Below are 22,680 nucleotides of genomic sequence, written 5' to 3'. Positions count from 1 at the left end.
CTATCCACAGCTAAAGAATTACTGTTTAAGCGTGAAACATACATATAATGGGAATATACATCACATGGGCAAGGTGCAGGATTAGCCCGACACCAAGCTATTCCTCTTGTTGCTGTAGCACTGCGATGACACCAAGAATCTAGAGCCCTCATCTTTCCATTCTGCAAGCAATGTGAGCACCAGAGTGCCGATTTCCCGTTGAACAAACGGGGGAAAAACAATCTGTAATATGCATCCAGAAAAGGATTTTGATGCACTTCTTGAAGATTAGTAAGTGAACCTACCTATCGCCCTAGTGTTTGTAGTAGATAAAAAGCTTGACATAAGTCTGTCAAACAGAAACTGGTGACTATTTTTTTTGTACCTGCTGTGTGCCACCCTCAATGCAACAGATAATTTTCTTGGCTTCTGAAAAACAAAAGATATCAGGATCACTTAGGATTTTTTTAAACAGTCCTCCCTGCCAAGAGATGGCCTTAAAACAAATCTGTAGTGACATACCAAAACTGTACCTTTCAGGTCAGCCACCTGAGTGAGGCAGCTGAACCAACCGATGCTGAAGCTAACATGAGTTTTTTAATTGACTTCAGCCATTTTAGGGTCAAAACTTCTGTGCACTGCAGATTACATTTGATGTTTATTGTTCTCCAACACGTTTAGATAGATGCATCTGGGACTAAGCAAATTGTCAAATCTTTCTGTAAAGGTGTATAGTATTCAGTAATTTACATTAGAGTGATTATCAGCTGGAAACTTAAGATGCTTTTGCTGATTGTTTATCTAATTTATCAGGACCTACTAGATAATTCCTGCTTCCAGGCACGTGTTTATGTGGTAGAATGTAAAAGGTTTTTTTTATAGCAGTAAGGCTGAAATTTTTGGCATGACACATGTAAAATGAGCTAAAGTATATCTCAGCTTTGGAAGTCTTTGTAAGCAACAAACTGATTTTCAGAAAGGTAAACACTGGCAAAATTATCAAAAACAACTCCTCATATCATAATTCCTGACATGTCAGACTAAAGAAAACTGTATTAAGGCCCTATAACTAATTCTTTTTTAAAAGCTTATTTTCTTTTGTGTTGAAGAAGACTGTTCCAAATGACAGTTTAATTTTGAAGGAAATGAAAACCACCATGCAATAACCATTGTTTAAAACCTGTGCAGCTAAATTGCCTACCATTTTTTCAAAAAAAAGATGAAAGGATTAATACTCGGTAGCTATTTTAAAATAACAAATTCTGTTCTGAAGTGATTTTCTAGGCAAACTGAAATTCCAAATACAATCAAGAGACTGCATGAAGAAAATGTAGTCAGGCTATTAAATAGAATTACTTTATGATAATAACTCTACAGCAGCACATAAGAAAACAGCATTATTTCAATCATTGTTTCAGCATGATAAAGCAAATGAATTAATACGGTAAAAGAGAAAAAAATCCTTTCTGAATAAGCAACACAATCACTTGTTTAGGAAGAATATAACTATATCTTATGAAAAGTATTGCCTTCATGTAATTACAATGCATATTACAAAGCAACAGTGTAACTAAGAATTAAAAGAAACAAACATTTCACAGGATACCATATTTAAAGAAAAAATGTGAGGATTTACAGCTGCTTACCAAGCAAACTGTGTAGATCTTCAGAACACAATTTTGGTATCATTCTAGACTGCAAAAAATCCAGGTACACAAGTATGTAACAGCCACTGTTTTCAATTAAATTTAAAACTTCACTAATTTTTAAAAAATCATTTAAAAGCAATATCATGCAAACATTTGTCATATTATTTGTCATATTATATTTGTCATATAATTCAATTTTAATGCATAAAAACTTGCTGAAATTTGTCTGATCTGCATAGTTAGAGATTATAAATTAGCTTTTGGTTCACTGAATTCTATTACTTTATCAGAATAAAGTTTGGCTATCTCTTGCTTAGTAAATCCATATTCTAGAAGTATCTCTTCTGTGTGTTCTCCTATAAAAGGATCTCTTTTAAATGATGGAACAGCAGGAGTCCTTGATAGAAGAGGAGCAGGTCTAGGACTTATCTCTTCCTGATCATTTTTGATAAAAGAACTTCTTTGTTTGTTATGCTGATGTGAGGCAACTTCATCAAAAGACAAAACAGGAGTCACACAGGCATCAGTACCATCAAATATGCTGCACCACTCAGCTTGTGTCTTCTGTGCAAATATGGATGCAAATTTTTCCTTCATTTTGGGCCAGTCAGAGAAACTCAACTGACTGGGAAGTTTATCTGAATCTAGCCCGAGACCTGAAAGGAGAAAAGCAAAGTTTAACTACAGTATAGCTTAGATAAATTACCAAGTGCTGCCCACAACTAAGTATGTTCCTCAAAAAGCTAATATTTTGCAGGCAGTCCAACACAGCAGAACGTATTAAAAGTCACTTCAAACTTTATTAGGATATCTGTGAGGGGGAGGGAGCAGAAGAATAAAATGTTCTATTACTTGCAATTAGTCTAAACCACAACAGCTACAACCTTTTAACTAAGTACATATAATAAACACTTATTTGTATAAACACTTCATAAGAGCAGCAGCTGCCTAGAGATAACATTTTGTCCTGAGAACACTTTCTATAATAGGTATTGTATTCTCTACCTAGCAGTAGCAACACAAAAGTCTCCCTAATGGATCTTGCACTACAGCAATATACTTATCTCATAGAAGCCAGTACATCTGCCAGAGCTGGACATTCAGCAGGCTACAGTGTTTGAAGTCCAAAACGATCAGGTTATTTCTATGCCAAAGATGAGAAGGTGGTGTGGATGGATATACCCAGATCGATGTGCATAAGGTAGCTCAGCAGCAGGTCCCTGTGGGCTAACCGACCTGCTTCTGGACTCCCTCAGTCCAAATGGACTCCAGCAGCGTTGCTGCTCTCCCCTCTTCAGCACACTTCCCAGGTTCCAACTCTCCACTGCTGCTCTTTTGGAAAAGTGAAACCCATAGCCCTTACACTCACTAACTGCTTAAGAACTCTGCTTCCCAGAAGATCGGTCACATGGACTACCTAGGTATGCAATATGCATACCCCTTCTGAGACACAAGAGCAGAGGGTGAACACACAGGCTTTGTACTGAAAATTCCCTGAACTAGTCAAGTCCTAGGTCCTTCCCTTAACTAAGCACCACTTTCCCTCTCATTGGGGAGTTTACATCTTTCCTGTGCAGCCAGTTTCCCACCTCTGTTTCTGTTCTCAAGGATCCTGGGCTCTGCACTCCCTACCCTTCCATTCTCCTACTTCAAGGAGATGCAAGAATTGTTATCACTTCTTGTAGCATTTACCTCAAAAAGGAAGTAAGAAACAAAGAGAAAAGGCAATTAAACCACACTTTCAAAATGGAGACAGAACAAACAGAGTCTATGATACCAAATAGAAATCAGAAGTGGTATATTGAAGGTTGTCCAAACAATCACACCTTGAAATTCAGGAGCATGAAAATAGCAGGAAAAACTCAGAAAGAGTGGGGATAAGAAAGAAGTAAATCTGAGAAATTAGAAAGCCTACAGAACAACTATCATCATAATGTTTCACATAAAAAGGGAGCTGCTTAGAAAACAACAGCTCTGTGTAAAAGGCAGAGAAAATGTGGAGCTCTGCAAACATTTAATTTTGAGCATTCTTTCTTATAAGTTTGGATTTCTGGCATCAGACTGATGATTTCACTCGCAACTGTTAACAGGTTTGGCTACTAGATGCCTGTTTGCAGGTAGAATTTACACCGAACTCCTCTAATCTTTGGCTGTAGATAGGCAGAAAAAACTTTCTGTATCTTCTATTTCTACAGCTTATCACTGAGAGGGTTAGACATATAGCTACTGAACATACAGGAGAGAAGAAAAGATAACATCCATTCTTCTGCTGTTTAAGTTCTTTCTGCTCATAATCTCTACTACATGCACTTTTTGGGGCTCATAGTCCCCCCCAAGTTATTATAGTATTTAAGAATTTCACTGTTGATCACAAGATTCCTAAATAATAGCTTTGAAAATGAATATATGTTTTGAAATCTTACTTTGGTACTGCAAAGGAGAACACAGAGAAATTGCCAATCTCCAGACTCAGAAATATAGCCTTGCAGTTGTTCATGTTTAGAAGAAAATCAACACAGTCAAAGACAGAATTAGCATTTTCACATCTTATACGCAGGAATCTCTAGTATCAGGATAAGTATTACTACAAGGTAAACTTTAGTCCTTAGTAAGTTACCAAGTCATGTGCACCTTAAATCACTAAATTTACAATCTAGTCTTCCTAATTGTTCATAACATTGTATTAAAAAAAATAAAAAAAAAATCAGCTGAAGATTACTCATACTGGTTGAGCATCCATAATTAAATAGAAGCTAACAATGCTTTCAAAATTAATTTGATTATTAATCTTCAAAGGATAATATTAAAGATAACACTGCTGTATAGTTTATTTAAGAACTAGGAGGTGAGGCAAATTTACCTGCCACAATAGGTAAAGCTAAGTAACAACATACTATCTGAGATTTTGTCTCAGTGCATGAAATCTTGTTGATTGGAAACATTGTTTCATAAGTATTTATTTGCTTATTAATTATGGTTTGGGTTCTAGTAGCCAGTCCAACATGAACAGAGCTCTACCATTATCCCATTACACAATTATATTTGAAGATTGTGCCAGATGGAAAGTTAGCTGAACCTAACCATACATGCTCTAGCAAAATAGAACAATATGCAGAACCTGGAATTTAATATTACATGCTCATTTTCCATTGACCACTGAAGACTTCAACTTTAAATAGCATGAACCAACAGCATTTAAAAGCATTACAGCTTCTCATTTTCCAGCTTGTGCTAACCATTTGTGGTGCAGATGAACAGAATCACAGCAGGAGCGACTGAGTCAACAAGGAAACAATTACACAGCACAGAATTGTTTGGGATACCACAGGATGACAGATTTCACCCAACATAATCAAAAGCAAAGTATCTTGTACGCAGAATATCTGGTAAAGCAATCACAACTTGTTTCCAAGGTTTTTTGTTCAAATTTTCATCTAGGGATTTTTGTTTAGAAAAGCCCAGTAACCTACCCTAGTACAGCTTTGAAATAAGAATTTTTGAAAAACAAAAAAGTAAGTCTCCTTATAATGGTATAGTTTTATTGAAATATATCTGCATGTCATTTATTAATGCAAAAATTGAAATCTCTGTTTCTACAGAATGTCTTAGACAAACTGCAGTAATATTAGGTACCTATTTCAAGAGAGAGAAAACAGGAAGATTCATTAGATAATTCAGCAAAGTTGCTTTCATATATTGGAAATGAACAGTTTCTTACAGCATTTCAGCCATAGTATTTAAAAAATTTATTTAGGATCCCTAGCAGAGCTTTGTTCACGATTTTCTTGTTTTAACTTGCTGATTTTCTTTTCAAAACTGTATGCTTATAGCACAGTAATTTTGAAATTATGTTGCCACAAGATGACTGAACAGAACCATCTAGTACAGGAAACCTTAATTTTGGCCCAAACCACAGCCATAAGGTGTATGCCATTGCTCGTTCTCTCTCTCTAAATATAATTCATTCTCATTCTGAGAGGGAATTGAACTTCAGAATATTTCAAGACAGTGGTGAATTTTCATTATAGTAACTACATAAACTGCTCCAAGTTACTGAAATGAAATCATTTTTTGGAGAGTGACAGCTCAGCAAAAGGTTGATCAGGCCCCGAGTACTACCACACCATCGCTGCAAGTGCATCCATAGCAGTACTCCAAGTTTACATATTGAATTACCACAATTACAAAGGTTTTGGTGCAGCAACAACCTGGCCTCTACAGTGTATGTACAATGTTTAAGCTTATCACAGTAAGTAAATTCAAATAAAACTTAACCTTATGTGTCACTGAGGGTGTCTAAAATGCCATGAGGAAACTGTCCATTTTGCCCTTCTTAATAACAGTGTTGTATTCAATTCCATACATTAGCAGATTTTTAATACAGTACACAATACTTTACAATCACAAAATTGAGAGCCCTGTGGAAACCCTTCATAATGATGTAAATTATGTTTTTCAAGGGCTTCCTATTTTTTTCCCTTCTTTTTAAAAACAAGTCACAAAATATGACTATTAAAGTAGTATGAAAGGAGTACTACTAAATACATGTTCAGAACTTCAGTGACTATTAGTGCTTTTCACATCAATGTAAGCTGATACTAAGCTCACCTTACGCAACCAAATTTACACCACATGATAATGCAGAATCAAACCTTTACTCTCACCTGATACACAAAATTTAATGTGTTCTGCATGCTTCTGGTAGCCTGGCTACAGCAATACTAAGCACATACTGCTAAAAAAATCAAAAGAAACCTGCAGAAGCAATTTACAGGTCAGTTGGAAGACACTCTGTCTCCTTCTGTCAAAACACTGAGACTTAACATTAGTAGCACATGTTTCTTAAATCAGATTTTTCATAAGATGCAAAGGCATTTTACTTATTTCTTGGCTGACTTTCGTAGTAATAAAATTAATATAAGCGAAAGGATTACAGCATGTTTGTTAACAGCAAATAGTCCATAGTGAGTCCAGAATACAACTCATAATACTACAGCTACTACAGCAATTATTTACCACATCTATTTTATACAGCTTCAGTTTCTCATATAACCTTTTTAAAAAAAAATTCATAAATTCGTGGTAAGCAGAAATTTAATTTTCCCTGCCAAGCACGATCTACAAAGCCAACAATCTTCTCAGACTACAATGCTGTATGTTCTTAAACTTAATTTGCCTCTGCAGACCCCTTAAGAACTTTCCTTATCATTATCATTAATGCATTAACTGCATTCTGGTCCAGCACTGGGTTCCTAATTCTGCAGGGAAACACTGAAGAGAACCAAAACCAAAAGGAAATTAGTTTCACTTCAGCCAACCAGAATTGTGTGAGCAGTGACAAATGGTTCAGATATCATGTTCCTCTCTCAATTCTGCAATCTTTAAATCTCCAGCTCTTACATCTGCAACACCCATATCCTTGTGTTCTCATTACATAAGAGTAACAAAAGTAACCTACTCTCTGAATAAGGACAGAGACATAACATGGCTTTTGAATATATTTTATCTGGAACAGCACTATATTGTTCATCAGCAGGACAGGCCAGAATTATGGGAAAAATTTATGAAATGAAATTATGGAAATTGTAACTGGAACATACCATTTTAAAACTACTTCGAAACAGGGGATTAGTGCCTGGAACAGACGACTCGGCCTAAGTCAAAGCTCCTCTGGTTTTTGAAAGAGCAATACAATTCTCACAAGCAGCTTTTTCTTCCCTATAAATTTCAAAGGCTTAAATTCTGAATTGAATTTCTGCAAGAGATATCCCAGAAATACAATACTAAAAATACAGTGAAGAAAGACCACTTATTTGAAAAGCAATATTGTAAAAAAATCTTTAGTTTGTTCTGATACTTTCAACAACATACTTTCACAAAATAACCAAAGAAAAATTATTGACTGTAAACAAAGAAAGACTGTGATACAATTAAAAGTAAAAAGCAAAATTTCCTCAGAAGACTGTAGTCTGTATGTTGGATTTTTTAAATATGACAGAAACAGACTGAAGCACAGGCACAGCTGTGATTGCAGTAGTTGTCTCCTTACAGATACACCAGTTCTTTATTGCTGGAATAACTATTTTTGAAACTTAGCTGTTAAAATCAAGCCATTTCTGTGCATTGTAAGCATAAGTAATACTTTCAAGTGTGAAAATAAAGCTGTCCAATGTGGGTGACCCCAAGGCAGATGAATTCATAGTTGCTGCTCCAACTTAATGGTGTAAATTGCTGAGAAACAAGTAAGAGGAAAACAAGAGAATTTTAGCATTTTCCTCAGTAACTATTTATCTAAGTAAGAGAGAGACCGGTCACTGATCATGTTATATTGCCTGACGACTGGATTCATCATCCATCAGAGGCTTCTTTCTAGATAAGCTGGCTGGCTGGTTGGGAGAAAAAGCTTGAGTCTTGCCTTGCAGCAATGATCAATACGAGAAGGCTGGAGTGTCCAGCAAAGGTTCACCGAGAAGAAGAGTCACAGACAAGACCAGACTCCATTACAGAATCTGTTTTCTTTCTGAACAAATATAGAATCCATCCTACTCCTGTGGCTTCAAAGTAAGTGCTATTCAACTTAATCTCTAGAGAAGAATAAAATACTGCAGCTATGAATACTGCAGGCCAGTGTTTGATCACTTTAAGCCAAACATATGGGTATTTGAGTAAGCAGCTTTATTCTTTTCTTGTTTCCTTTATATTCAATACAAGCATTCTCCCTGAAGACATGTATTGGAATTCCAAATTCCCTAACTTCCAGAGCAAGGGCTTACATTTTACTTTGATACAGTTTTATACTTATTTTTGTTCCCCAACTCCATTTCTTGCAAGCAAAAAAATCTTTAGGGATTGGATGAGAATAACATTTCAAAGAACTGCGAAGTGTGGAATAATCAACTATACTTTGTTTTTCAAGATCAAGTAGCTTAGAACTGGAGTTCACAAACAAGTTATTCTCAGGACAATGAGGGACAAAGTACCAGCTTCTTCAGCCAAGAACATGGCTCTTCCAAACTTGGCATCTGATCTGGGGACAGCACATAATGCTGGACATGTCCCTGAGTCACTCCAGGAGCCTGCCTTATGTGCTTCATGTATCAGCATGTGCCAATTTGGATATTATACGCAATTGCAGTGTCCTCTTTAAACTACACAGAGAAGCAGCCATTTACAGCCACAGATGTGCAAGAACTTTGGGAGCATCACAGGTTGCAAGAGAACAAAGCCAAAGTTTATAGAACAAGATCTGTCTTTGGGATCCTGCTCACCAAAGGCATACCCCACTTTATAATCCCCTACCTTCATTTCATCGTACCATGCTCCTGAATTTGAAGAACTCCTGGAAGTGCAGGCCCTGCCACTGACTACGCTCTTGTTAGCACAACATAGCTGATTGGGGCTGAGCTGGCAGTAACTGCCTGTGAGAGGAACTGTCACAGTTTAACCCCAGCTGGCAACTAAGCACCACACTGCTGCTCACTCACCGCCCTGTCCCCCAGTTGGATGGAGGGAGAACTGGAAGCATAAAAGTGAGAAAGAAAGTCGTGGGTTGAGATAAAAACAGTTTAATAATTACAAATAAGAAAAATAAAAAAAAAAAACATAAAGGAAAAGAGGGGAAAAAATAATAACAAAGCGAGAGGAAAATAAAACCCAAGGAAGACAAGTGATGCAAATGAAAACAGTTGCACACCATCAACTGACCGATGCCCAGCCTGTCCCTGAGCAGTGGGCCCCCTGCCAACCTCCCCCCAGTTTTATTGCTGAGCATGATGTCATGTGGTATGGAATATCCCTTTGCTCAATTGGGGTCAGCTGTCCCATTTGTGTCCCCTCCCAGCTTCTTGTGCACCTCCAACCTACTCACTGGTGGAGCAGTGTGTAAGCACTGCTCAGCAGTAACTACAACATCAGTGTATTATCAACACTATTTTCAGCGAAAATCCAAAACATAGCCCCATACCAGCTACTATGAAGAAATTTAACTCTATCCCAGCCAAAACCAGTACAAGCATCCATGCTACAATTCAAGGAATTATCAGTGGGGAGAGACTGAGCAAGCATAAGGAGCTACTCCACTGCCACCCTCACTCAGCAAAGTAAGCAAATTTCCTCCCTTTTACCGCATGTAAGTCAAGCACGTACAAAAGTGGTTCACAGAACAGTGAGTACATCCACTTTAGGTATATCCTTTGTTGGCATTCCTTCCACTCTTTAAGCAAAACTAAAATTAGACTGAGAATTGTTTATATCCTTCATATTCAGAATAATGGAAAAAGAATAAATACTAAATTCTTTTGTGAATTTTTTGTATTTTCAGAAATTCTGTACAGAAAGCACAGCAATCTACCAATGGAGCACAACAGAAGAAATTATTTTTAAATTAAATAACCAGTTAGAAGCAAAGAACACATCTGATTAAAAGCCTGAAGCACACAAACAGTTCAAAGGTAAAGAGGCGCCTGCAAATTTCTGTTTTAACTTCACACAATTATTTTGCATGACCCATTCTAATTTCTCAAACAGATAAATCATATTTTATATTCATATTTAAAGAGTCTTCAGTCAAATGTAAAAATTATATCCATAGCTGGACACTAAAAGCACTCTGAAATGGTGAGGTGGAAATTAATTTATAAGGCTGACTTTGCTTCTAGAAAAATTCTGTTCTGTCAAGAAATACTATGAACTACTTCCAATGAACATTCATTTCTGAAACAATTTAAATAGCTTCTTTTTAAAAAAAAAATTATAGCAAAAATAACTGAAATTGCTTGAAATTTTACTTGCAATACCAAACAATTAGTTCTCCTTTTTAAAGTATATTCACAATCCCTTGAAAAAAGTGGTTTCCAGAAATAGTTGTTTAGTGCTCCAGCCACATCACAGACTACCATTACCGTAACTCCAGAAGAAAATCTGTAATTTAAGTGTAATTTCTGAGGGTAAGGTGAAGAAGGGATGAGAAAGATAGTTATCAATTGCTAGAAGAAGAAAATCAACTAAACTGCTACAGTACGACCCAATTAGTTTCAAGAAGTGTTTGGCTTTTACAAAGAAATCAACATAACCGATGTCATGAATGAAAATCAAGTATTAAAGAATTCATTCAATCATGCTTTGCTGATGTGAAACAACTGCTCAAAGCTACTTACCCTTTATTAACTGCTGATAGAATTGAGGCTCAATGGCACCAACAGCCATGAATTTTCCATCGCAGGTCTTGTAGGTTTCATAAAAAGGTGCACCGCTATCTAGCAGGTTCTGACCTCGAGGTCTGTTCCAAAGTCCCAAATTCTGTGACTTCCACAAGAAAGAACTTAGGTATGCTGCTCCTTCTACCTTGAAGATTTACAGGAAAAAGTAACAGCTTCAGTAAATTAGCTGGCATGTTACCTTAATTCTATATAAAACAAAACAGCAAAAAACTACCACCAGTTCTATCCTTTGATAAGAATTTTAATGACAAAATCTACGGTAAGTAGTTTAATTTCCTAAAATTTTCAATTACTGTTTATTTTGCATATGTGAAATCATCTAGAATTAGAGAATAGGAAGGAGCATAAATGTAATAATGCAGCTTCAGATGGATAACACACTTTCAACGCACAAAGTTTCCTTGTTTAGCAAGTTTATAATCATTAGGAGCTCAAAAAGAGAATGTAAGTAATTTTACGCAATGGGACAAGTTTCTCGACTCTAGAGAACATTAAGTATCTGACAGCCATCAAGCCTTCTAAACCTCTGGAAATCAAGATGCCTATACCAGTCCTCTAAGTATCAAATTTTTATCTCAACATTAACTACTTTGAATTTACTGATTATAATAAGACTTCTAGTTTTAGAAGAAAACTGGAAGGAAATCAAAGGTTAAAGCTCTCTTATACCATGGGAACTGGGAAGCTCATATCCATCACGAAGTCAGAACAAGAATTATTCTCCCACTCTCATCACTGACAGGTACATAGACATAGCAAGGTAGTCTCTAAATGGGCAAGTATCTGATGAATACAGCACTGCAAAACATGATTAATCCTGTTCCAACTTGCTCCTTAAAATCTTGGCTATGTGGAGTACAACCAGATGAAAATTCAGTTTGTTCAGCCTTTCAAGAGTTATCAAGCTTGTACCAGTCTTTCGAGGCAAAATCACATCCTACAATTTTGTTCACCAGCAGAATGCATTTTCTTCCAAGTACATTAGAAAAACTGTAAAAGAAGATGAGGCAGTAACAGTATACGGCCAGAAACATTCTAGAGGAACAGAGAAAAACCTGTGCTGTATCATTTTAAGTATCATTTTGATTCATGCATTTTCAGCTGTGTAAAATTAACCTAATGTCATCCATAGAGAAAAGCACAGAGATTGTACCAAAATAAAAAGCTACCAAATTTTCATGTGGAAAGATCTATTAGTCTCCACCTTTCTAAGGAAGAATTTAAAACTTTGCAAAGATTTGCAAATCTTTGAAGTATGCAGTCATGAAGGCTTCTTCATTTAATGTGTATTACTTGGCCTCTTTCTCAAGTACCTGCCACAAGGACAGGAATACTTCTGCCCTACTTGTCATATGTTGAAGTCAATTAAAGTACTTTCATATGAGAAAATACTGTATACCTTAATCTAAATGTTTGCAAAATGATTACAAGGATATCAAAACAGTGTTTGCTTCAGTAATGATCTGATCTTGCACTGCTCATATTAACAAAATAATACACAAAGACCTTTGGAAGTAAGGATAATAATAGATGGGGATATCAGAATAAGCTCTAACTGCAAATCAGATTTTGGTGTTGATGGAACTACTTACAGTACCTATGTACAATGCTACTTACCCTGGAAACACTTAAAATAAAATAGCACATCTGTTTTGGACTGGTACAGAGACTTTTGAAATATCCCTGGCTGGGCAACTGGACAGTTCGCTTCTGCCTGAGGCCCACTGCAATTCAGACAAGTAAAAAGGTGTCTAACATCTGCACGAAACCTCCAAAGGCATGCTCAAGTAATACCATACACACTAATGTGTGACTACTTTCAAAAAAGCGACTTTCTTTTAAAAGAAAGTGACTACTTTCTTTTAAAACATGAAAAGGACAACATGGGGACCCTCCATTTAAGCCTAATTGCAGAATGATTACCGTAACTGTTAGGGGTTTCACTTAATGGTGCCATCAAGCTAAAAGCATCAGACATCTCTGAAGCAGGGACACGAATTCAGAGGCACCACCCTGCTGGATGACCTGTCTGCTCAGCAAGTCTTCTGTCCCCTCTGCAGAGTGAAACACTTCAAACAACACAGAGAGTGAATCCATACCAACCTCATCTTTATCCTCATGACTAATGAACATCTCTAGGTTGTGGGAGGTTTGGTTCTGAATACCTCCAGGCTGAGAAATACATGAAACCCCAGTCTTCTGTTGGACAGCTAAATGTTCTTGTCATGACACTATTATGCAAGTGATCATAACCACCACCCTCTACCGTGGCTGTCTTTTCACAAAGAGTAAGTCATGCTTGGTCAGATGCCTACCATCAGCAGAAGGCTCTGTCTCTGAATCTGGAGTGAACCTAGAGTGTGGCCTTGACTCACATACCTCTATTCCAGGGTGGTGCCAGAGTGCATACGTACAATTGTGCCTACCGCATCACATCATGGTGTCCACTCCACATCCTACTCAGCACATGGGAACTATCAGGCTCACTGTAAGACACCTATGACACCGATGGAGTCAATAAGAAGAGACAGCAACTAACATGAATCAGTTCCGACCAGGCATTTAATTCTTCTGATGTAGACAGATGAAACACAGGACCAGGTGTCTACTTTTTACGCAGTGCAACAATAACACTGGACACTGTGAACAGGTGATACAAATCTAGCCCTTGGCCTGATCCTATCTACCCTCTTTCTGTATCAGTTTAGTTTCACTAACTAGAGGAGTTCCTCATGTGTATACTAGTGATCATAAGAATGCTCCCAAAACATTTTTCAGCTTTCAGCATAGTAATTAGACGTAAAAGATAAATAACGAATCCTTTTGTCACAAAAATTCGGATCTCAGTCTAGAATTATTAACCTCAAAGACAGGAGATAATTATTTTTTTCAGATTACCTCAGAAAAATAGACATTGCAGTAAAAGGAAAAAACAAGTCCTCAGTAAAACAATCCATGAAGTAAGACGAAAACTTAATAAAAGTAAACCTGAGGACACAAAGCTGTTAAAAAAGAAATTAATTTTCCCTATTCTACTGTGGTAAATTCCATGATGTGTCAGAGCCATTAACATATTCAGACTACCTAAACCTAAAACAACTGAAGCAATAGGCCTATTCAATAAAAAGAATGTTAAAACCAAATGACGGCTGAAGCGCTGCGGTATTGTGATTTTTAAAATATCTACTTCCATGAAGTCTATTGAACTGTCTTTGCTGTTGATGATGCATGTATGTTTTTCATCAACTGTCTTCCTGAAAGTGTGTTCAAATGAAAGGAACATAACAAAATGCCAGGTAAAGTACTTCCAGTGGTACTGGACAACATTCCATCCATTTCATAGGACACCAGAAACACCAGCAGGGAACTGTAAATTCCACAATTATAATGAGACACAAAAAAAATGAGAGAGAGAAGTTTTGAGGGCTTAAAAAAAAAACAAACACAAAAAAACCACAACACATTCCATTCCCAATGAGCCACAGATATCATTAGGACATTAGCAGACTTACACTGATTCTTGTCATAACAAATTATTTTAATGACTTAAAGTATCAATAGTGAAAATAAAGTAATACTCCAAACTACAAGAAATATATTTTTAAACATTTGAAGACTTGTCACAATTCTCCACAGTTTTTGCTTCATAAATATACAGACTACTTCAATTTTCTTTTGTAGGTCATGTTTTAGACTCGTATCTTTTTTGGTGTATTTCTTGGACTTCCTAAAATTGGTCATTTTTTTTGGAAAGGTGATAGCCAGCATCAGAAACAGTATTCTCCTGAGGCCTTATAAATATTGAATAGATTAGAATTACTTCAGAAACTTTGCTGGCTTTATTTCCCGTTTATACATCCTAATACAGTGTGTCTGTGTTTTACAACAGCATCGTATTGTTGACTCATGTTCAGCTTGTGACTACTACAAACCCTCAGGATTGTACTTTAGCTAATTTTTCTTATACTGTATTTGTGCAGCTAATTGTTTCTGCCTAACAGAACTACAGAGCAGTGGTCTCCATGAATTTCAGCTAATTTTTTTTCAGGTCATTTCTCCAATTTGAAAAGGTCCTTTTCAATTCTAATCCAAGTGTCCAACATACTTGTAGTTCTTCCCACATGCACATCATCTGAAAATTTACTAAAAACAATCGCTCATCCATTATTCATTATTGGGGAAAACACTGAAAAAAACCCAAAAGACAACTCTAGAACTCCAGTTGGTAAGTTTTTAATTTTGAAAATGAACCACTAATAACTATTGTTGGGGTAAAAAACATTAGACCAGTTTTGCACTGATCCCACAGAATTTTCATCTAGACCATAATGCCATGGCCTGCTTCTGAGAATGTCATGTGAATTTGTCAAAAACTTACTCAAGTCAAGATAGCTAACACTTCTTGCCACTCTCCTAAGACCTCTTCAACAAAGGGATTTTTTTCAATTAATGTAATTTTTTCCAATTTATAATTAAGTCCAAATCATAGCCTTTACTGTATCACAACACCTTGAAGGGAGGTCAAATTTTAACTGCAACACTCTTTAAAAACAGAAAAAGAGACAGAGAGAGGAAAAAACACTTGCAGATAATACAGGTTTCAAAGATAAACATAAATATGTGTTTTTCCTCTGTATGTGAGTGGGTGGACCTCCAGTGAAAAAATCCATAGTATTCATTATTAAGCTAATTTAGCCTTTCTTTTATTTTACGGCATATTAACACAAACTTTGAAATTGACTTCTTGGCAATAATCCATGGCAATGTAATTATTCAAGGGAACGGTGCTTCTAATAAGACATGACCTATCACAAATTCATGAGCAGATGTATATTGGATAAAGCTAACACAATCCTTTATTTTATTAGGATCATCATTTTTGCTGTTATGCATTATGTTAACTGTTTATTATACAACCTACTTCCATTCAGAAAACATACTCATCAAATGCACACAGCTAATATTTTGTGAAGAAGGCAGACTGGTAAAAGGAAATATAGGGAATGGCACAGGGGGAAAGCCACTGAATGTGTCCCATGTCATAAGGCTGTTATGGCAACAGTGATAGGTGAAAATGCTTGCACATCAAAGAATAGCCATTTCATGAGATTACTTACTTTCCGTTTCACAAGTTCTCAGTTTTAAACCTTATGAATAGTTCAAATTTCCTCCCTTTTACAGACTTACGAGCAGGGAAAAAAACCAAACAAGCAAACCTAAGAAACCTCACCTTCTTGAGACCAAACTTACCATACTTGCATCAATGATCTGCCCTTTGCCAGATTTGGTACGTTCATAAAGGGCTGTAACAATGCCCATTGCACACAGGACACCTCCACCAGCAAAATCAGCCAGAAGATTTGCAGGTGCATAAGGATTTTCATCTTTTCTACCCAGCTTTGACAACACACCTGAGAGTAGAGCAAAGATAAGTATAAATTATTAATGTCTATTTCTACATTTCAACAATTAAAGTTTCATTCGTTTCAATCTATGCAAGTAAACAAGGGGTAAAGCAAGCGTCTACCAACAGTCTTCTGTCTCTACTCAGCTGCATCTTAGCAAATAGTTACTCTTTAATTCACAAAAGAATAGAACATATGAAATCATATTAGTGATGATGCATTTAATTAAAGAGATTAATATTAGTCTCACAGATAAACCATCAATAATTTTGGCTATACAGGGACCAAATTTCATCCAAAACCCCCTGTGTGCAATAATTGTATATAAGTACTTTGTACCCACATAGAACCTCCCTCATAAGAATTCAATAGGCATTATGAACATGTCTCAAAGCAACTTTGGTAAATTGTTCTTCTTTGAATCTTTTAAAGAAAAAATGCAGATGTACAGTCTTCTGTGCACATAACCCACGAATTAATAATCATAACAAAGGATTTCACACCGACAACTGCACTTTAGTTCTATCCTCCCTCTTCAAGTACGTTTGGAAAAAAAAAAGGTTGCGCGTAAGAGGAATGGGTGAATAATGCAGAAAGGTTACCTCTGATTGCATGCAATGTAGACACAGGGAACCTATCTTTATGCCAGCAGTTACGCAGAAATGAATGGGCATAGACCAAAGGTTAAGCCAGTTTACTTCACGCAGAGCTCTGAATCTGTTAGCATTCCTCTGCCATCCTGAACCACCTCTTTACAGTCACCTTACTCTTTCTAGTTCCCTTATGGTGATTCCCTTTGGGCAAACAAGAAACTCTATAGTATGATCCTCTCTCTCCTATGCCTGTAGCCTAAAGTCTGAGCCTTGCAGCATACATGGTCAAAACTTCCTGAGAACTGCATGATTCTGATGCACTGTTTAGTTAGCTAGTAGTCTAACACGCTTCCTAAAAGCAAGCGAGTGCCCAATATAAAGACGTTTCCAAAGCCTGTGGTGCAAGCATAAAGCCTTGTCACTGACTAAAACCTCACTTTTAAACAGCCTAAAGGTCATCACAGGCACCAACATATTAACATTAACTTACATCTGGAGTTTCTAATGCAAGCCATTTTTTAGTTAAAGAAAACCAAAGCTCATCTTTTTGTAGACAGGAAGCACTACAATCTAAGGTAGTGATGCACTACACTGTTTCTGTACTGCCTCTCCCTCTGCTAATAACAAATAAAAATACAGTAATACTTTGAAATCATCTGGACATGAAGACAAAAGTGTTTCACATGAGGCATCCTTTCCTTACTCTTTTTTACTCCCTGACAATCTTACATAATGCAAGAAGACTGAACCCGTCCCTGAAGAAACTTAATTACTCAACACGATGACTCTCCATAGCAGGTGATACCTGATCACTACATTTGAAGTGCCTCTGCTCTGGCCCTTTGCTGTGGCTAAAATAAATGCTTTATCCAGTAGGAAGCCAAGAAGTTTTGGGGCACTTTCTCTCCTTCCCCACAGGCTCAGAGAAATAGCATGCAGAAGCAGTGTGAACAAAATGGTGGGGCCATGCATGACACACTGCTATCACCAGAGTTCGGTAATTTTGTTATTGTTTGCTACTGCATATTTGTAGAATCATGACAATTAAAACCAGCATGCTGTCTGTAACACCTTAAGGAAACATAGCATTGCTACTTTATTTTAAGCCTACTTTCCTTTCGGTTGGTATCAATGGAGAGATATTTACAGCAGAAAAGCACAAGAGCTCAAATGGCTTAGGCTGCCTAGTTTTTCTTCACTCAGAAAAAGGTGCTCGCACACACAAAATAATCTGCAGCCCTTTCAGAATTATAAGTATACAGATTTTCTAGGAGAGAGGCCCTGAAGAAAGACAAAAATGCATAAAAACTTCAGTCCTCTTTTCAAAGAGAAAACTTTATCCAGATAAAATAGCACAAAGCAAGGAAAACACTGTACAGCCGGAGAAGACGTGCTGATCCAGCCTAACAGCCTACTGCTGCTGCCAAAATGAACAGCCATCCAGTCCATGTTTCCCCCTTTCTTGTGCTGCATTTTTACATTTGTTGGATCCCTTAATGAACCGCTTCACCTTAATAAGCTGGCGAAAAAACATCCTTATTTCTCCTGGACAGTTTTTGACTTGTGAGGGAGCTTAGAGAGGGGTTAGGCAAGCACCAGAACTAACTGGAGAGAAAGAAGCAGGGAGAAGCACACAAAAAAAAGAGAAGGAAACCCTCCTTTCACTGACAGAGACACTTCCGATCTGCTCAGCTGTTTCATCAGACTGCACCTCAGGTAATTCAAGCTAACTGCAAATAAGCTTTCAATAAATTCTCAAGTCTTTATTTAAGGGGGGAAAACCCCCTTATTTGACAGGAAATTTTACAGCCTACCTGATAAAGCCAAATAATTGATATCATGACCAGCAGACTTAGCATATTGTCCTGACTGGCCAAATCCTGTAAGTCTAGCATAGATGAGCCTGGGATTCTCCTGCAGAAGGACCTCTGGACCAAGACCAAGTTTCTCCATGACACCTTAAAAAGACAAAGGCATGGAATACTAATTTACATTTCTTTTTAACAAGATTCAAAATATACATGGTTCAAAGTTAAATTATACAACAAGAGAACTGAACTGCAATTTGTGAAGTAATACATTCTAATTCAGTATCCATACTACAATGTGAACAGCCAGAATGTTAAAAATTACCAACATACTGCCTACATTTTGAATACAAACCAATTAGTGGAAATTAAGCTTTAGTGCTCTTTCTTTTCAGCTGTTTTTCCTGCTTTACTTCCCCAAAAGATTGCCAGACAGCTTGCTGTAATCCATGTAGTGTTAAATGAGAGAGAAAGCTACCAAAGGCTTGTAAAAAAAAAAAGAGAGAGAGAGGAAAAAGCAAACCTTTATGTTTTCCACATTAAAATGACATGGAAATGCTTCCATCTTTCACTGGAATATACTTTCCTCACCATATTAGCCTCTCAGTTCCCCATGTGTTCTTGTTATCTTTTAACTGACTGACGCGAATGGACCATGCCACTGTTCGATAATGATTTGCAACAACTGAACAAAAGAAAATGTGTTCTTTTGTAATGCAGTGAATAAGGAACTTTGAGAAATCAATGAAATGTAGGTTTTGTCAGCATGGGTTTACAGTAATCAAGGCTAAAATTTTGACCTTGCAGTTCTAAAATAGTGGCTTTAAAAGAAGCAAATGCAAGTAGCAAATAAATGATAGATTTTTATTGGCTTAGTGCAGTTTGGTCAGACTATGCCATATAACCTATACTGGCGAGACACAGGGAGACTCATTTTGAAGGGGAAGGGATAACATAACTTCAGTTATGGGTGGATTACCCACAGGCTATCCCCCCAGAGTCTATTACTGCAACTTGTTTCACAAACTAGTCCATAATATTACTAGATCTTCAAATTCCTTAAGACCTATTTCTATTGTATTACTTACTGGGCAATGGCAAGTGATTAATGCCAGGGAGAAAGCAGTGAAATTTGGTAAAGAACAAGATTTTCAAAAGCACAAGTGAGAACTGGGTGCCAACTAACCCCTGGTGTCACTAAGTCAGTGTTGGAAGGTCAATGGTACAGCATGTTTAAAGAAACTCTCCTGCCACTTGGGCGCTCATCTTCTCATTGGTTCACACCAGCTTCATGCTGCATCACAGACTTGCCTAGCTCAGTTACAGGCCCCTAAACCCTAACATCTAGTTACAAAATCACCTGCATTTCCAGGTCAAAAAAAAAAAAAAAAAAGCGAATGCCTATAAACCCAAAGAAAACATAAATTTCCATGGTAAGGAAAAAAAAAATCCCATTAGAAAGTAGGAAACTAGCTACAATGAAAAATGGAATTTAATGTCTTAATTTTGTTTGCACAGCTTCTGAGGAACAAACCAAAAAATTTGTAAAGTAAAAAACATCACAATCATAAAATCCTGTTCTCAGAATGAAAAGCATTATCCCTGACACAGGATAGCCAAGCCTGTTTATGATGTGTGATGTTTAACTGATACAGCCTTCTATTTCTAAACTGACTGCAGAAACTCCCAAACACTTCAGCTAGCTCCTCACTGAAGCATGATCATAGAATCAGAATGGCTGGGGTTGGAAGGGACCTTTGGGTTGGAAGCCCCCTGCAATGAGCAGGGACATCTTCAACTAGATCAGGTTCTCAGAGGCCCGACCAACCTGACCTTAACGCTAGTCTTCATAACAGAACAGCATCCTCAAGGAACAGCAGGGATACTGAAATAACCCATGCATGAGCATCAGATGAGTGCCTGTGTATGGTTTATGAACGAAGAGAGCATGTTATATCTGTCGTCTTCAGAGGAATCGTAAGCTGCGAGACTTAGACCACCGTCTGCTACATCTTACCCACAGGCTAACCTTGCAAATGTGAGTTGAATTACACCAGCAGGCCTGAAATTCACTGCAGGACAGCTGCCCAAGCTCACACTTGGCATCCTCGGCCCAGTCGCCCGCGGTGCCATCCAGAACTATTTGCGCAGTGTCTCAGTCAGCGGGGGGAAGGCCCCGACTGATCACCTCCCGCAGCTTCTTCCCTTCGGTGTCGCACGGCTCTTGCACTTCACAAATCCCGGTCAGTCCCGCAGCATTTTTCACCCGTTCACACGAAATAAACCCCCAGAAGCTCTTCCCTTCCCGCTAGGCATTTCCAGAGGTCACAGACTGACAGGAGTCCCCTCAGCACCGCCACCCCATGGCCCCTCAACTGCCACCCACCCGACCTCCCGCTCACCCCGCACCACCTCCGGCAGGCTGCGCCCAACCTCCCGGCCTCCCCCCCACCCCCCTCAGCCCTCCCCCGGCGTCTGCCGCGGCCGGCTCCGCCTCACCGTGCCGGAAAGGCTCGAGGAGGACGTCCGCCTGGCAGCACAGCCGCCTCAGCACGGCCGCGCCCGGCGGTCGCTTCAGGTCGAGCGCCAAGGAGCGCTTGCCGCGGCCCTGCACGTCGGTGGCCACGGCAGAGCGGGGCGTCCGGTCCACCCGCACCACCTGGGCCCCGAAGTCGGCGAGGATCATGCCGCAGAGCGGCGCCGGCGCCAGGCCCGCCAGCTCCAGCACCCGCACCCCGCTCAGCGCCATGGCGACCGCCGGCTGCCGAGCCCCGGGATATCGATCCTCGCCGCCCTCACGGTCGCCCGAGCCGCGTCGGTTCCGGTGACCGGCTCAGCGCCCCAGGTTCCCAGGGGTGTCCTGAGAGGAGCGGGCGGTGCCACGCACGCCTCTCCCTTTTAACATGGCTTCACTCTCCGCGGCCTGAGGAGGCTCGCGTGGCCCCTCCCCTGTGGAAACGGCCCGCGTTTCCTCACCGTCCACCGCGGCTGCGCCCCCTGAGCCCCGTCCTACACCCAGGGTCGCCCCCTTACCCCCCCGCGTGGGGTTTTCAGTCAGGAGATGGGCCTTCCCTTGCTGCTCGGCGGGCGGACGGACAGCGAGGAACGTGAAAATGGACTCCCGGAGCCGTCGTGTTTTGCAGGGTGGCCAAGGGCCGTCCCAGCCGTCCGCCCCGTCCCGGGGCTGCCGTGGATGGTCCGAACCCACACGCGCCTCAGCCTCTCCGGGCCACGCTCGGGGATATTGGCAGCAGAGCTGATAAAAACGGGGTTTTTTAAACCAGATGTGCCTTTAAACTGGGCTGCCTGGTCCTGCAGCTGGTGCTGCGGCGGCTGTAGCCTCTCCGGGATGGGCAGAGCCCGCAGCTGGGGTGGCAGCACCTTCAGCAGGCCCTGCTGAATCCGGTCAGGACAGGCCTGGCATGGCTGCTTGCGGAAAGGATGGTGGCGGGATTTTAAGTAAATACCAATTTTAATGAGTATTTTGATGATCGCAGCTCACCGGTGCAGAGCCCTTAGCTCAGTGGTGCCACAAAGGGAAGATGGAAGATGAGTCACCATGGAGGCCATTGGCCCCGCAGCTTTCTGCCGGCCAGGAGTGTCGTGGAGCTTCAGCCAGAAGTGTCCCCTCTCTTCCTGACACTTTCACCATCCCCCTGACTGTACCCACTGCTGTGCTGCCACCCACAAGAAATGGCAGAGAGAAAAACGGGCCTTTTCGTTCAGGTGAAGCTGGCTTGGTTTGTCTATTACCTCCCTCCCTTAGAGACGCTGTACCACATAAAGGTTTGTTTCCACAGACATCATCATGTTACTGGGACGCTGCATTTCTGTCGATAGTTTTCCGTTTCCTTTGTCCCTTCTTACCTTTGGGTCCTGGAGTTTGTGTTGAATACGACAGGCAATTCCTGTTGTGTCACCTTCTTTCATTTCACCTGATGCTGTTTCGTTTACCACATCCAAGTAACACCATAATCACACACTGGATAATGTCTGGATTTTGCTGTGGTTTAACTGAGCAGCCCTTT

General features: G+C 39.3%; 1 protein-coding gene across 1 annotated transcript; it reads right to left on the bottom strand.

The window, feature by feature from the left end:
• Positions 1 to 1,810: 1,810 nt before the first annotated feature.
• AMACR (alpha-methylacyl-CoA racemase) lies at positions 1,811 to 21,996 on the bottom strand. Its single transcript, XM_049795723.1, has 5 exons — positions 21,152 to 21,996; positions 18,659 to 18,802; positions 16,097 to 16,257; positions 10,784 to 10,970; positions 1,811 to 2,284 (listed from the first exon to the last, which is right to left on the bottom strand). The coding sequence occupies exons 1-5, from the start codon at positions 21,399 to 21,401 to the stop codon at positions 1,875 to 1,877; spliced, it is 1,152 nt and encodes a 383-aa protein (XP_049651680.1). The 5' UTR covers positions 21,402 to 21,996; the 3' UTR covers positions 1,811 to 1,874.
• Positions 21,997 to 22,680: the final 684 nt, after the last annotated feature.

Source organism: Accipiter gentilis, chromosome Z, assembly GCF_929443795.1.
Source record: "Accipiter gentilis chromosome Z, bAccGen1.1, whole genome shotgun sequence".
Classification (NCBI taxonomy): Eukaryota; Metazoa; Chordata; class Aves; order Accipitriformes; family Accipitridae; genus Astur; species Astur gentilis.
The sequence above is the reverse complement of the archived record's forward strand: the minus strand, read 5'-3'. Positions and strand labels throughout refer to the sequence as shown.